This window comes from Oryzias latipes, chromosome 6, assembly GCF_002234675.1.
Source record: "Oryzias latipes chromosome 6, ASM223467v1".
NCBI classification, from domain to species: Eukaryota; Metazoa; Chordata; class Actinopteri; order Beloniformes; family Adrianichthyidae; genus Oryzias; species Oryzias latipes.
Genome location: NC_019864.2, coordinates 26763114 through 26777304, shown reverse-complemented (window position 1 = coordinate 26777304; position 14191 = coordinate 26763114). Strand labels below are relative to the sequence as shown.

Genomic DNA, 14191 nt, shown 5'->3' with positions numbered 1-14191 from the left:
ATATAATTTTAGTAAACTCCTTTTAACCATCTTTTTTCCCTTATCCACTACAAAGTCTGAAAGTTTTATTTTAAAACCAGTAGTAAAATATTAAAGATTTAAATCTTTACATAAATTATTCTTTATTTTATATATAAAATATTTACAGAGCTATGCATTTATCATTTAAAGCCTGACTATACATTACTTTTTATCTTTTCAATTTGCATTGCAATTTTTGTAAAATTTATTTAAACCTGACTCATGTACTTTTTAAAAATGAACATTATAATATACAATGAACACATTCTATTTATAGCATCTCCATATTCTATGTATGAGTATGTTGTAAACATCTTTACATTAAAAATCAAAGTTTAAAAGAAATGGTTAAATTTTATTGATATAAGATCACCGCTTTAAAATTCTATGCAAAATGAACAAAACCTATTTAACAAACCCAATTTTTGTTCAAATTGTTTGCATTTTTCTCATTAGTCTTTTATATTAATGGAGGGATAAAAGACCCTCATAGCTCCCGATGGTCAAGTTGCAGACCCCTGTACTAGATCACTTCTTCATCTTGAAGATATTTGACTCCATCCTGATGTGAGAAATAATTTTTGAAAAGAAACAAAGCCTCCTGATCTGAGCACCACAGATCAATTCAATCCAAGAGAAGAACTTTTAGAAGAGCTTTTATTACTGTGGAAATAAATGAGTGGTCATACACTAAACATCACATAAAGACACATTAACTGAGATACATAATTCACCAGCTAGCACAGGTTAACATCACTGCTTTTTTTTTTTTTTAGCAATGTCCCACGATAAAGTAAAGATGCTCTTGATGTTGGTTTTCTGAAAACATGATTAAACTTAAAAATTCCACACAACCTGGAACAAAAGCGTTCAAAATGTCAGATAATAAGGTCAGTTATGAGAGAAACAAGAGCCTCTGTTCTTCTACCATCTGATGTACACTTCAATGATGTACACACCAAAAAAAAAAAAAAAAACAACAGCTGTGCAGGTTACAAATCTACATCCAGGAGCTTCGTCCAGGGCTTTTCTTGGTCTTCTGGAGTGGACCACCCAGAGCAGACAAAGCATATCAGGTGGGGAAAAAAAGGTTTTTGAGCCAGGACAATGTAAAAAAAAAAAAAAAAGAAGAAAACAGAAAAAACATTTTTTTTGATCTTGAAAAAAAAAAAGAAACTGTTCCTGCCTGTATGCTTTCAACCCAAAACGTTTTGATGCTTGGAGGCTTTTCTCCAGAAAACAGGGGTTTCTCTGGAACTGTTTCAGTTTTGGCTGTTTGTTGCAGAAACAGATAAATGGAGATACACACAAGCTGGAGACAGGAACAATAAGCTTAAAACATCTGAGCATTCATAAATGTCCAGAAATCCACCTTTCCCCCTTCCCTTTAAAACACAAAGTTGGCTTGTAGCTGAGGTGAGTTTATAATCCTAAAACAAAACTTCACAACATATATATATATATATTTAAATTCATTAGTCGTTTTTTTTAAAGTGGTATAGTTTAGTATTCCTGTTGACTTAAACCAGATGTGTGTTTGACCTAAAAACCCACCCACTCCAAACAAAAATGTTCTATTTGGTGTTTTGGTGACATGTTCATTTTTCTGATGATAGAAAACATATGTTAAGAAAATTGAGCTCAAAATTGCATTCTGAGTATTTCTTTATTGTGAATCAGAAGCAGATGAAAAAATTCGATCGGAAAAGGAGTTTTGTGGCGCAGGTGATACTTTGGGCGGGCCACAACCTCTACGCTCTGCATTAGGGATGGGAAAGGGGGCGGGACTGCTACAGGCTAACAGTGAATTTCTGATGAACTCCTGCCGCTCTGCACAAACTATCTCCTGGAAAATGACACAGGTTTTTTTTTATTATTTTGGCTAAAAATCGCATGATCATAAGTAAAAGAAAACTGGGAAAGCATTGAAAATAGATCCGAAGATGATTGGAGTGAGTAAGACTTGTGCACGAACAGACCCGCACTCACAAAGACACACTCATAGACACACTCCACAGTTGTGAAAGAGACATCTTCAGAAGTTCTCTTTGTAGAAGTTGAAGCCAAAGCGTTCACACTGAGCCTTGATGGCCTTAGCCAGAGACGGAGCCCCACAGTAAAACACATGAACTTTGCCTTTATTTTCCTTTGACAGCTTCTGAAAGACCTGACAGACACAGACACAACTTCTGTGAGAGCAGAAATCTGCAAACTTTAAAGCTGAGTGTCACAAGTCAGTAAAACAAAACAATCAGATCCAGACTGAGCCAGATTTTTCACTTACCGGTACTTAATGTAACACATCTTCCGTAGCTATAATCCTGCTTGTTTTTGTGGTACATCTATTTAGAACTGGGATTTAGCAGTGCAAACCCAGCAGAGGGCGATCTAAGCAACAGATTCCATAGATTCTCCATTTGCTGTTGTGATAAGTTCAGTAGAAATCTTGGCTGAAACATGTCTCATCCTTGGAGTAAATAATCAAAGATGTCATGCTGTGCTTGCCCACTCATCTCTTCTGATTTGGCAACTAAAGTAAAGATTCCCGCCCTTCCACTGTTAATGAGAATCTCTGTTTTCTTTTTAAGCAGATCAGTTCAAACGTTTTGTAAAATCCAGCTTCATACTGTGTTACGTTTCCAAGGCTGAACCGCACAATTACTCTGAACTAACAAAAAGTCTGCAGCTGAGGTTTTGTTTGTGAAAAAAAAAAGAATCCGCTGCAGCACAGTAAAAAAAAGTCTTTTGTTTCTCAAATGAATGCAGTCTTTCACAGCCATAAAACAAAAAGGTTTTATTTAATTCATTTTTTTAAAACTTTTAAGAAGAACCTATTTACAACCAAAGTTATCTGTAGGCAGAAGATAAAAAGATATAAAACATTGAACTAAATAAAATAAATGATTATTTTAACTGTGCTCCATTATAGTCTATAGTCAAGTAAGTGATCAATGGATTCCATCAAAATGTATTTTTGTTTGTTTGTTTCTTTACTGTGCACCTTTTTAAACCTGCATTTTGATGCTAATCCCTGGAAGTAGCAGCGTGAGTTTCACTTATTGAACACTGAAACATGTAGATCTGGTGCATGATGCTGCCCCCCCCTTACAATCTGCAGTTTCCTGACATGAGAGTAAAAATGTTCTACAAGGTTGGGGTGGGTGGGAGTATTGAATCATTTGTCCTGTGAGACTACAAGATTTTAGATAATCTGGATAATCTAGGTCCTGCAACAGACTGGTGACCTGTCCAGGGTGAACTCGGTGTTTGCACAACCGTAGCTGGGACAAGCTCCAGAAACCCTGTGACCCAGAAAGGGATGCAGAGAGTTCAGAAGCTGGTTGGATGGATAAATAATCTAAATTAAAATTTCAATATAGAACTCCTGTAAACCAGATTTGGACCTTAAAACCAAGGCTGTGCTTCAATTCAGCATCAAAGTCTGTAGTCTGAAGGCAGAAAAAGTCTTTTTGTTTAGAAACTGAGGTGTCAGATGGAGACCAATCATTTAATGAAGTGTCAGTTTGTCTGAGGTTGAAAAACACGGAACTAAAAAAAAGTATTTGCGTTGACCCACCGAATCAGCGTCGTCACTGTTTTAGCTTTGACTGTTTTAAAAAAATATATTTTTCTCTGTTTGATTCAATACCCGACTAGCTGTTCCATGGTTCAAGTTCTGATTGTTAATAATTAAAAATTGAAAGAACAAATCCCTGCATCTCTGGCAGCAGAACCTCACCTTCCCCCATTCCGGCCGCCCTGGCTGGGTTCTGGTCCTCAGCCCGGTGATGGAGTCTTTCTTCTCTTTCTTGGCCAGCAGGTCGAGCGCCATCTGCAGGCCGATAGCCTTCATGTCGTTCTTGCTGAGTGCGGATGTCATGTACATGTGCATCTCCAGGAAACGTCCTGCAAACATAAAAACTGAGCTGCAAAGGGCACCAGTAGACCCCAGAACCAGGATCACTCGACAAATGATCAGAATTGTTTTTTTTGGACAACCCTGTCTGAGGTCAGGTCCTCTTGGAACTGTTGGACACCATGATGTCCAACAGGTCAGATCATGATCTCCTCCTCACTTCCTCAAAGTTTCAACCTTCGTGCACAATTCATGCACAAAATATTTGATTGAGTCACTGTTCATCTAACTGACTTATCACAACATTTTCCTGAATATAAAGACCATAAACTACTGCAAAGCAGGTGAAATGTTGAGCAACCTTCTTTCTGGTGTGAAGCTCTTTGTCATTCTTTCTCTGTATTTCAGCTCCTTTTTTTCAGTTCAGGTTTTTGCTCTGTGGTTCAGTTCTGATGGTACCTCAGCACCTGCAAAGTTTTAGCCTATCAGTTCAACTTCCCTGTTTTTTTAACTGAGCCCAGCTTTGTTAAAGTAAATTCATAGTCTTCTAAGATCTGCTTCATCCTTTAGTTTGCAAAGTCCTCCTCACCCTCGGGCTCCTCGTCAGCCTGGTCCATCTCCAGTTTGGTCAGCAAACTAACAAACCACTCGAAGGATTTCTGGTCTCTGTTGATCCAGATAAAGTCAACCTGCAGTGGGAAAGCAGACTCAGTCGAGCTGCAATTTGGAACTCTGAATTGCGTGCACGGTTATGTGCTCTTACTTTGCGGAGCGTCATGTCGCTGTCTTTGAGATTTTCACACCAGGAGAAGTTGCAGCTCGGACAGTTCTGCTTCCTCAGGCGATATCTGTGGAGATCACGCAGCATCTCAGATTTACATGTGTAGGTTTGCTTATCTGTCATGAGAAACAGTGAGGTCTGAAGTCTGCAATGATCCAAGCAACAAGCTCCAACTGAACAACTACTGTATAGTACATCAAATGAGCTCAAGCAGGTTCATGGCTGATGAGCAGACGCTTCTCTAAAAACGCTGCAATGATGTTTGATCTGGAAAAATTCAGGTGAAACCTTTCATTCTCTGAGGCTCTTAGGGGAGGGCGAGGTTGTGGACCTTATCAGTTTTCTTACCGGTACATGATGCTCTGCAGGATTGAGGCGAAAGGTGTGATGCCGATTCCTGCTCCGATCAGGACGGCGTGCTCAGAAGTAAAAATCTGTCGAGTTGGCGTTCCATACGGTCCATCTACATAACACTGACATATATGTGACACCCCTGCAGTAACTGCAGGATTCTTACAGCTTCACAGTATTAGACACTGACAGTTAACCTTCAACACTTAGAGTCAATATCTCTCCAACAACAATCCAGTAGATGCCATAAAGACTTACCTTACCATGTAGAAAAGAAAATTGATTTGTATTTATGTTATTGTTACTAATATGAGAAATTAACAAAGTGGCCAATCGCATTGTTGTTTGTAGTGAATTCTTGTGGAAAAATATGCTGTACAGGCCAACGTCTGATGAGTACAAAGCGAGGTAAAGCGGTTTGACTTATTTGCTACTGGTACATTCACTTGTGTATTTTGGGAAGCTCTTTTCTGATCAACGTCCGATTTCCTCAATGATCCTGGATTTGGAATTTTTTTTATTAAAACAGAAAAAGATTACCAAAGAAGACAAACAAAATAAAAATACACGTATGCATAGATAATGTCAAACTTTGAATGATTAGTCTTGATTTTATTGGAAAAATAAAAGATTATAGAGTAAAAGAAGATACACATCCATGTATGTCAATAAACTTAGGCATGTAAATGATGACATTAAATTTACTCTTAATCATAAATAGACATATTTGTACGTATCCATACACTACAGTTCACAATGAATCCATCAAAAGTGAAGTTTGTTTAAAAGAGTTTAATTGAATAACATGAGGAGTGGGAGGAACTGAACTTATACAGTCACACCCTATTATGCTTTATTCAACCTTTTTGTTTAAACTTATTTCTCATAAGCTGGTTCATAACTTCTATTTAGAGTTGTTTATATCTCACCAGTCCAAGTGTAGATCATATATCAGATCCATCAGTATGCTAATATTAATATCAAATAAGATCTGGGAGTAATCTTCATCAAATCTGATCTTCATCAGATCTAAAGTGCTGCTGAATCCAGTCTGCTTCCTTTGACCTCTTAGATTTACCATCATCAGAGCAGAAAGCTGAAAAATCTGCAACCACTCATGAAGCAGACTGGATTGCAGTTTTCTGTCTCCCTCTCCAAATCATGAAAGGCTGGCTGCAGCAGAACGTTTTGTGCCAATATTACTTTATAGAATCATTAATCAGAAGCTGCTGAGATGGAGAAACTGTAACACTACTGTATAGCGCTGATAAAAAATTCAGGTCAGTCAGTTAGAGTGCTGAGAGAAAACTGAAATGTCTCATTTAGTTTTGTGCAATAAGCCGTATTTGTCTTAAACGTACTACTTTTTTTCTTTAAATCCACCAAGTAGCAGCAATTCTTAATATTTATTAAAGTTTTTCATGGCTTTCTTCCATCAGTAGGAGGCGCTGCAGTCCCTCAGCATGAAAGGTTACAATTTCAGGCAGACAAGAAATCAACCAGCAATAAAAAGTTTGTCTAAATCTGACAATCGCAAAAACAGTTGCTATAGTTACAAGCTGTCAGACTGAAAACGTTCTTTATGGATGCATATGTGTCTCGTATTTCATAATAAAAGTCAATACCGGAAATGCTTTTTTTTAATTTTCACAATAAAGCTGTGTTCTTTGACTCAAAAATAAAAATAAAAATAAACTAGCCAAGCTGCTTTTTTTCTTCTTCTACAACCCCGCTCAGTCTGTCACTTAATTAATATAAACTTTTATTTTGATTTATGAGACATGTATGCTTCCATAGTTCTTTACCTTGATGTTGCAGACTCTGTGGTTCTCAGCAAACTTTGCTGAAACCTGCAGGTGAAGGAACACAGGAAGAACTGAAGGTCATTGGGGCAAATTCTGGGGGCAGCCGGTGAAGAGCCTGAATTTTCCTTCTCTTCACAGAAACAATTCATTAGTTTTGGGTCATTAATGGAGTTTGCAGCAAGGTAGAACAACAAATGTCAGACTGTATAAAAAATGGGCTTGAAGACCCACTCCAATGGAAATTGTGTTTTTGACGTTTTTAACAACTTTTTGTGGCATTTTTCTGTTGATGGAGGGCATTTATAAAGAACACAAAGCATAAAATTGCATTTCTGAGTATTTCTTTGTTAAAACTGGAGTGAATCAGGAGCAGACAAGAAAAGGGCATTTGGAAAATAGCTTAATTATGACATGGAAAATACGCTGGGTGGGCCACAAACTCCCTGCTCCTCCTTGCTCCAAGCTCTCTGATTTGCTCTGCACCAACAGTCCCGCCCACAACTCTGGCAAACTTCTGACAAACTCCTGCTGCTCTGCAGGAAATATGACCTAGAAAACAATACAGGTTTTTGGATTTTAGGTAAAAATAATTATGATTAAATGACTACCAGGAGTGGGAATGCTTTGAAAATTGATCAAAATCTGATTAGAGTGGGACTTTAAGGACCAGAATTGGGTTGCCCCTTACTTGGAGGGACCTGCAGCTTTAAAACCTGACCTCTCTGAGTGAAGGAGCCTCTTCTCCCTCTGCTGGACCTGGTTCGTCCATCACATGTTCCACGAGGCCCTGAGCCCCTGACTGTAAAGATGACGTCTCTCCGGAGTGAAAGCCGTTTTGTCGGAACATTGTCAGCTCGATCGATTCATCCTCAGTTGATGCCACGGCTCTGTCAGCACTCGCAGACCCAAACAATTGGTCCTGCTGACAAAAACAAATAGCTTTGAACTTTTCAAAATAAGGCCTGAGGTCTTTTGGGTTCTACCTCTGCCTTGGCTTGTTGTCTGCGCTTCTTTAAGCTGGTGGCCAGTCTTCCACTGCAGAGCTCCATGCTATCTGTCTGCCTGAAATATTCATACAGACGGTTGGTCCACTGGCCCATAGAGCGAACGTGAAGCCACAGCGTGTCTGTAGTTCCAGAGTGAGCAGATAAAAACAGATTTAACCACTGAGAGTAACAAAGAACAACTTTAAAAAAAAGGAAATCTTGTTATAAACAAGTTGGATTAAAGTGATAAATATTTCAGAGTTTTTTACACAAGAACAGCTGATTAAAGACCGGTAAGAGGAACTTTCAGGGTCAGTTATTTAGAGTGAAGCTTTCCTGCAGCAGGGGCAGAGATCTTTACCCTCTTTTTAGATCCACTGGGATTTCCGATGCAGATGCATTCCATCTCTGTTCTGGATTAACGGAGCAGAAATTGCAAAAGGAATAAGAAATGTTGCAGGGACTTCTGTACCTGACTGTTCTGGAGCGCTGCTGATGGTGAACGGGTGCCACTCATACTTGGCTATCACTGGGATGTTGATGTAGATGTAATCTCCAGGTTTGAAATGGAAGAACTGAGGACGTTTGATGACCAGGTGAGTCACCTGGTCACATGAAAATTTCAAAAAAAATTGATGATGGACGTCTGATGGCATCAAAGCAGATCTCAAACTGCATTTAACTCCAAACTCCTGAAGGAAACGTGACTTGAGTGGGATGTTGTCCATCATGTTTTCTTTCCTCACCTTCGATGGCAGAAGGTTGACCTCAACAATGTAGAGACCGCCCATGCGGGACACGGCGATTCCTACAATCTTCTCCAACAGGAAAAGCAGACCTGGAACCACGAACCACTTCCAGAAGTTTGCACAGTGGACTATGAGTAGGATCAAGACCCAGATGTAGGACAGGTGAGACCAATAGAACACCTGTGGAAGATCCATTAAAACAAGACATTCTTCTCTATGCACTTCCTCAAAAGACCCACTCTTCTGGACTCTGACCTCAAAGTGTCCGCTGCGTCGCACGAAGGTGCTGGAGCAGAGCACCATGAGGCAGATGAGTAGAAGCAGCACCACCCCCGTCAGCGATGCTGTCCCTTTCACCCAACCTATCATGGGCCGTGTTGTCAGCAGGTACTCCCACAATAGGAACTCACTGTGCTGTGACAGGTTGGCTAAAACACACACAACCAGATCATGGGTCAACATCAGCTGACCAGGTTCAAGGCTGGATCCAATCTTTTTACTGGACGTCAAATCTTAAATTTATCAACAAGAAAAGGTTATAATCTTAATTGGGAGGTCTGTCTCAGGGAGTCCAATCATCCAGACCCGCAGAATGTGACGAAAGAGTCACAAGATCCAGAACTAAGATCTTAAATTTAAGTCTAATCCTAATGTAAGTCTTGATGTGGAGGTTCTGTAAGTGTGCGAACCAAAGTTGACAACGTGTGCGATGGCGTGCCCCAGCGAGAAGCAAAAGATGGCGTATCCGACGATCTGATGCAGCAGGATGTTCTGGTCCAGAGGTAAGACTCTTACCACCCAGGTAGCTCTCAGCCAGGTTAAACAACGGCGCAGCATCAACACCTGAACACAGACAGGGCAGAAAATACCATCCTGCCGTTATCCTCACAGCAGCAAAATATCTGAGGGGGGGCGTGGTCTTACTCATGACCCAGAGATGAAAGTAGAGGTGGTGGAAGAGCATACATTTTCTGTGCCATCAGTCCACCAAAACAGTTAGAAAAAACGAGTAAAAGCATTGAGCACTTGGGCTAAAAAGCATTTTTTTTGGAGGTTTTGTTGTAAAATAAACATGCACAATGACAGAACACAACACTCCTACCCCGTCCCGTAACAGGAAGATGTTGGCACTGCTGCACTCAACCCATGAAGTTTAGCTTCATAACAAAGAATTCAGGCATTGAGGAAAAAGCAGAAAGACATTTACTTCCTTGTTCATTTTGTTGAATTCAATCTTTAGCTGAAAAACTGCTAATAGTAAAAAGCTGTAACAATAGAAATGAGTTAAAAAGTGTTCATATAGAATTAAGTTACATCAAGAGGCTTCAGCAAATCTGATAACTGAAAAACAAAAGCCCACTCAGGGGTAGCAGCAGTGCGGTTGCTTTCAATTGCAGTTCTTGGAAGACCTGCATTCATGATGTCTCCACAAACTTTGTGTTTCTAAACTAATTGCAATGTTCTTCAGAACATTTTGAACTTGAATAGTGCTATAAGAAAACTTTCTGCAGTTTTCCTTGACATCATCGGCACAAAAACAACATGGCTTTTCTTAAATCTGAGACCAGAGCTCTGCAACAGCTCATATCTGCTGCTTTCGGAGAGGCATCGTGCAGCCGTACCACAATAAAGGTGCAGTTGAAGTTCAGACACTGGCCACAGCCTCTGGCCACCATGAGCCAGACACCGCCGTCGCTGTGCCGCAGCATGGCAACGACAAAGAGCAGCAGGTTGAGGACGCCGTATCCGAATAAAAACAGCAGCTTCCGACTGTTATTCTGCCAGTAGGCTCGGGTCAGGTACCGAGGGGTCTGATGCTTATTTTGGTCCAGGTCAGGGGGCTTCAGCCAGTTGGCAGCACTGCAGAAATGGAAAGCAAAGCATGTGTAGTTTTGCATTTATCTCAAATACATTTTTATTTAGTAAGAAACATTTCTTTTGCAGATTCAGGTTTGTCAAAGCCAGATTTACTAGTACTAAACCAAAACTCCATAGGCTTACAACGCTTTATCTGATGTTTGCTAGTTCAGGAGCAAGCGTGAGGTTAACCTGATGGTAAGGTTCTCCATAACCTCTGGGAAATTCTCCAGCTCCTCTTTGAGCTCCTCAAACGTGATGGAGCCGCTGTTGTCTGTATCAGCCGACTCAAAAAGAACTAGTGTGAGGTCGTCCAGCTTCTCCTCCGGCAAGGAGATGGCACTTTCGCTCAGACATGACTTCAGAACTGTTCTCAGCTCGTCTGGATCAATGGAGCCACTCCCTGTCAGTGAGAACAAAGGTTTTGTTCAAGTAGATCATACCTCATGCCATTAAATTATCTTTCATCATGAAACAGGCTGGGTGAAACGTTTGTATTTGAACGGACCGTCCACGTCGTACACCTGGAACAGGAAGCGGAGCTTGTCAGTCTCAGTGCCGTGGATTAGGAGGTCTAGAGCTTTCAGCAGCTCATCCAGACTGATGGATCCACTGCCGTCCGAGTCGAACAGGGCAAAGAAACGCTCAGCGAAGAAAGACTACAAAAAAGAAAAATGCAAACATCAAACTCAATCAATCTGATCTCTTCACAATGATTAAGTTTGTTTGCTGGCTGTCATTTTGTCAAAGGGCAGTCTGACATTTTTTATGGATTCTCATTTGCTGCATGGTGTATTACATTTTTTTAGTCCTGTTTATTTTACATTGTCTGTTTCATTGCATAAGCAGTTGTTTGTGTAGCTTTGCCATATGAACATGATGAATATGACATCCACCTGTGAGCAGGCCAATTCGCCAATCTGAACAAACGCCCAGAAGCTGGAAGAACCATGCCAAAGGAGCTTTTAAGCTTAACTTTCTTTATGTATTTAGGAAGCTTTATTATTATAGACACAAGGTCCATTTGCCACAACAAACACAAAACAAATAAAAGACTTAAGAATTAAAAAATAATAAATAATAATAAAATAATAATAAAAACAATGATATAAAAGTATAAAAACAAAAAAATAACTAAGTATTATAAAGTTAAAAAACAGACTAAAACTACTGCTGACTAAAAAACGAAAAAGTAAAAAAAAAAAAAGGCGACCTTACCAAAACATCCAAATAGGGGACTGATATCTAGAAGTGCTGTACCTTAAATTGGTGGAATAGGATTTCTATCCCGGACAAACCCCCCATGTTTCAAATGACTTCAGTTTTCTGAGCTTTTATTGTCGTCGTCCCCCCCCCCCCCCCCCCCCCCGTTCTTTAGTTGTCAGTTAAAACCTCAATCATAAGGTATGGGTTCCGGCTGTGCAGCCTACACACATATTTCATACCATATTTCACCAAACAAAACATGAATTTTCAAAACCCATCTTTTTTTTTTTTCATTTTTTCACCCTTAATGTTTGGTCTGAAAGGAAACAACTCTTTGGTCCTCAGAAAAAGGACTGATCTTACCTCTTTTACTTTGAGAGCAGTTTTAAATTCACAGAGATTAATCTCTTTGTCATCTCCTGCAATGCTCTCAAATTGTTTGGTGACCCACTCCAGCCAGCGAGCGTCTTCGTCCACACTCATGATGCAGGACACTCCGCTGCAGCCGGAAGAAACAAGCACAACATTTGATCCTTGTGAATGTTTGATTCAGAGATTGGCTCTCCTCAACCATCAGTTTGGTCATTTTCTTCTCCATCATTCATCTTGAATTACATTTTGATGTTTGGCGGAGACAAAGGTTGTGTTTTTGGCTGAAATAAAACAACTGAACCCAAACAAGGAGCATCAAACTGACAAGTCTTTATTCCGTAAAGAATCTAAACTTCATTTTTCTTCCGCTCATTCTAATATATGCTACATTTATTTTCATAATTCTTCTGTTTTCTAATCCAGAAGCTCTAATTCCTACTTTATATTAAACTGTCAAATAGAACACATACCTGCCGTAACCCAACCATAAAAACTAAATGAGAATCGTTTGTTGAAGCATAGAGATGTATGAAAACATAAGACTTTTCATTTTGGTTTTTCATTGTTCTTTGTGAGCTTTGTCAGTCGTACATGTGTTTCTAGTAGGCTCAGCTCCGAGGTCCACACAGAACCGGCTTCACAGAGGTTCAGAACTAGTACAGCAGCAGGGTTTGAAAAACAGGATATGAACCTGTGGGATTTCCTCTCTAAGCGTCTTACAGAGCTTCAGGAACAGCTGCTCGTCCTTCTGCTTTTCAGGCTGTTGCTATGGAGATGGCAGCTGCAGACAAGAAATACAACACGCCAAGTCCTGGAAGGACAGACCTGAACACAGTGTTTTACTGGCTTGTAGTTTCCAGAACATCTTAGCTGTTTAACAAAACTGATATGAAATCAATTTAACTGATTATTGGGGTCACATGGTTGCTGGAGCCTATCCTAGCCACTGCTACGCAAACCCTGCCAGTCCATCACAAGCCTCAGATTCACCAACGAACCTGCATTGCATATTATTGACTGTGGTGAGGAAGCCGTACTGCCTGGGGTAAACCCATAAATCCACACAGCTGGGATTTGAACCAGGGCCTTCTCGCCATGAGGTGAGGATGCTAACCTCTTCCCTACTTTGCATAGTCCATCAGAGATAATTGAAGAATCTGGTGGAGTATCCCACCTGACATCAGCGGACACGGAAAGGTGGTTCTGACAGAATCTGTTGTTTTCAGAGGTAACCTGGTCTACTTGTCTACAGCTCCTTAACTTCTGCTCTTGATCCGTGTTCAACAACACCTTGACTTATAACCCTCTGATGCTGTAGAACATGTTCCAGCATCTAATTAATGGAATAAAAAGACAATATCTGGTGCAAGTATGAAGATAGAGTTCTCAATCCTTCAGTTTAGTTTTTTCGGGTGATGCTGCAGATCTTGCAGACAGCTGTGTGGTGTAACCAACAAAACTAAAGTTGGCAATAGTAGCACTCTAAAAATTCCAGATTGTCCGGAGAAGCTGAGCGAACCCTTAAAACAAAAAAAGTCTCTTTCTGAAGAGACTTCGGGTCAGAACAAGTTCAGCACTCGCCCATGGATCAGAAATGCTCAGAACACAAATCCTGAGAATGGGTCACGGACAGGATGAACTCGACATGGTCCAGTCAGAGAGAACTGCTGGACTGTGACCGAATTCACAATGGAACTTCTATCACTGGATCTGTGAGTTAAAAGCAGAAAAAACAAACTTCAGGGGGTCAAATTCAGACACGCTGCTAAGAAAAACACATCTAAGGGTGGAGTGGTGCATATAGTCTGATGGTAGCAAAGCCAAAAACATCAGATAAGGCTGTTTTTGTCAGACCAGAACAGCATGAGGAAATGGACATCCTGTGGGCTTTGGAACTGAGAGATTAAAAAAATGCAGTTTTAATACATTTCTGAGAAGTCTAGGAAAATATTCAACTTCAAACTAACATTTCCTCTGATGAGCAAAACAAGCAACACAAACTAAAGCTGAAGGCAGAACAAGCATCTGATCAGTGAGATATCAGAAAAGCAAAGAAAACCCGAGCTCACATCAGACTTACCTGCTCCTACAATGGTCGTCTTCAGCTCGGATGCTGCAGCTCTTCATCTTCTCCTCTTATGTGGGGGTGTCAGCTGCTGAGGACAAGCCCCCCCGCCCACCAACCCCACCCCAGCATCACTTAACGC

General features: G+C 40.3%; 1 protein-coding gene across 1 annotated transcript; it reads right to left on the bottom strand.

Moving 5' to 3' along the window:
* Window positions 1–661: 661 nt before the first annotated feature.
* On the bottom strand, window positions 662–14161 carry nox5 (NADPH oxidase 5). The gene is made up of 17 exons (XM_004070143.4): window positions 14065–14161; window positions 11976–12111; window positions 10915–11065; window positions 10599–10809; window positions 10172–10409; window positions 9239–9392; window positions 8805–8977; window positions 8547–8729; window positions 8273–8405; window positions 7798–7940; window positions 7533–7736; window positions 6815–6859; window positions 5007–5131; window positions 4641–4725; window positions 4467–4566; window positions 3761–3927; window positions 662–2188 (listed from the first exon to the last, which is right to left on the bottom strand). Exons 1-17 carry the CDS (start codon window positions 14109–14111, stop codon window positions 2057–2059), a joined length of 2427 nt encoding a protein of 808 aa, XP_004070191.2. The 5' UTR covers window positions 14112–14161; the 3' UTR covers window positions 662–2056.
* Window positions 14162–14191: the final 30 nt, after the last annotated feature.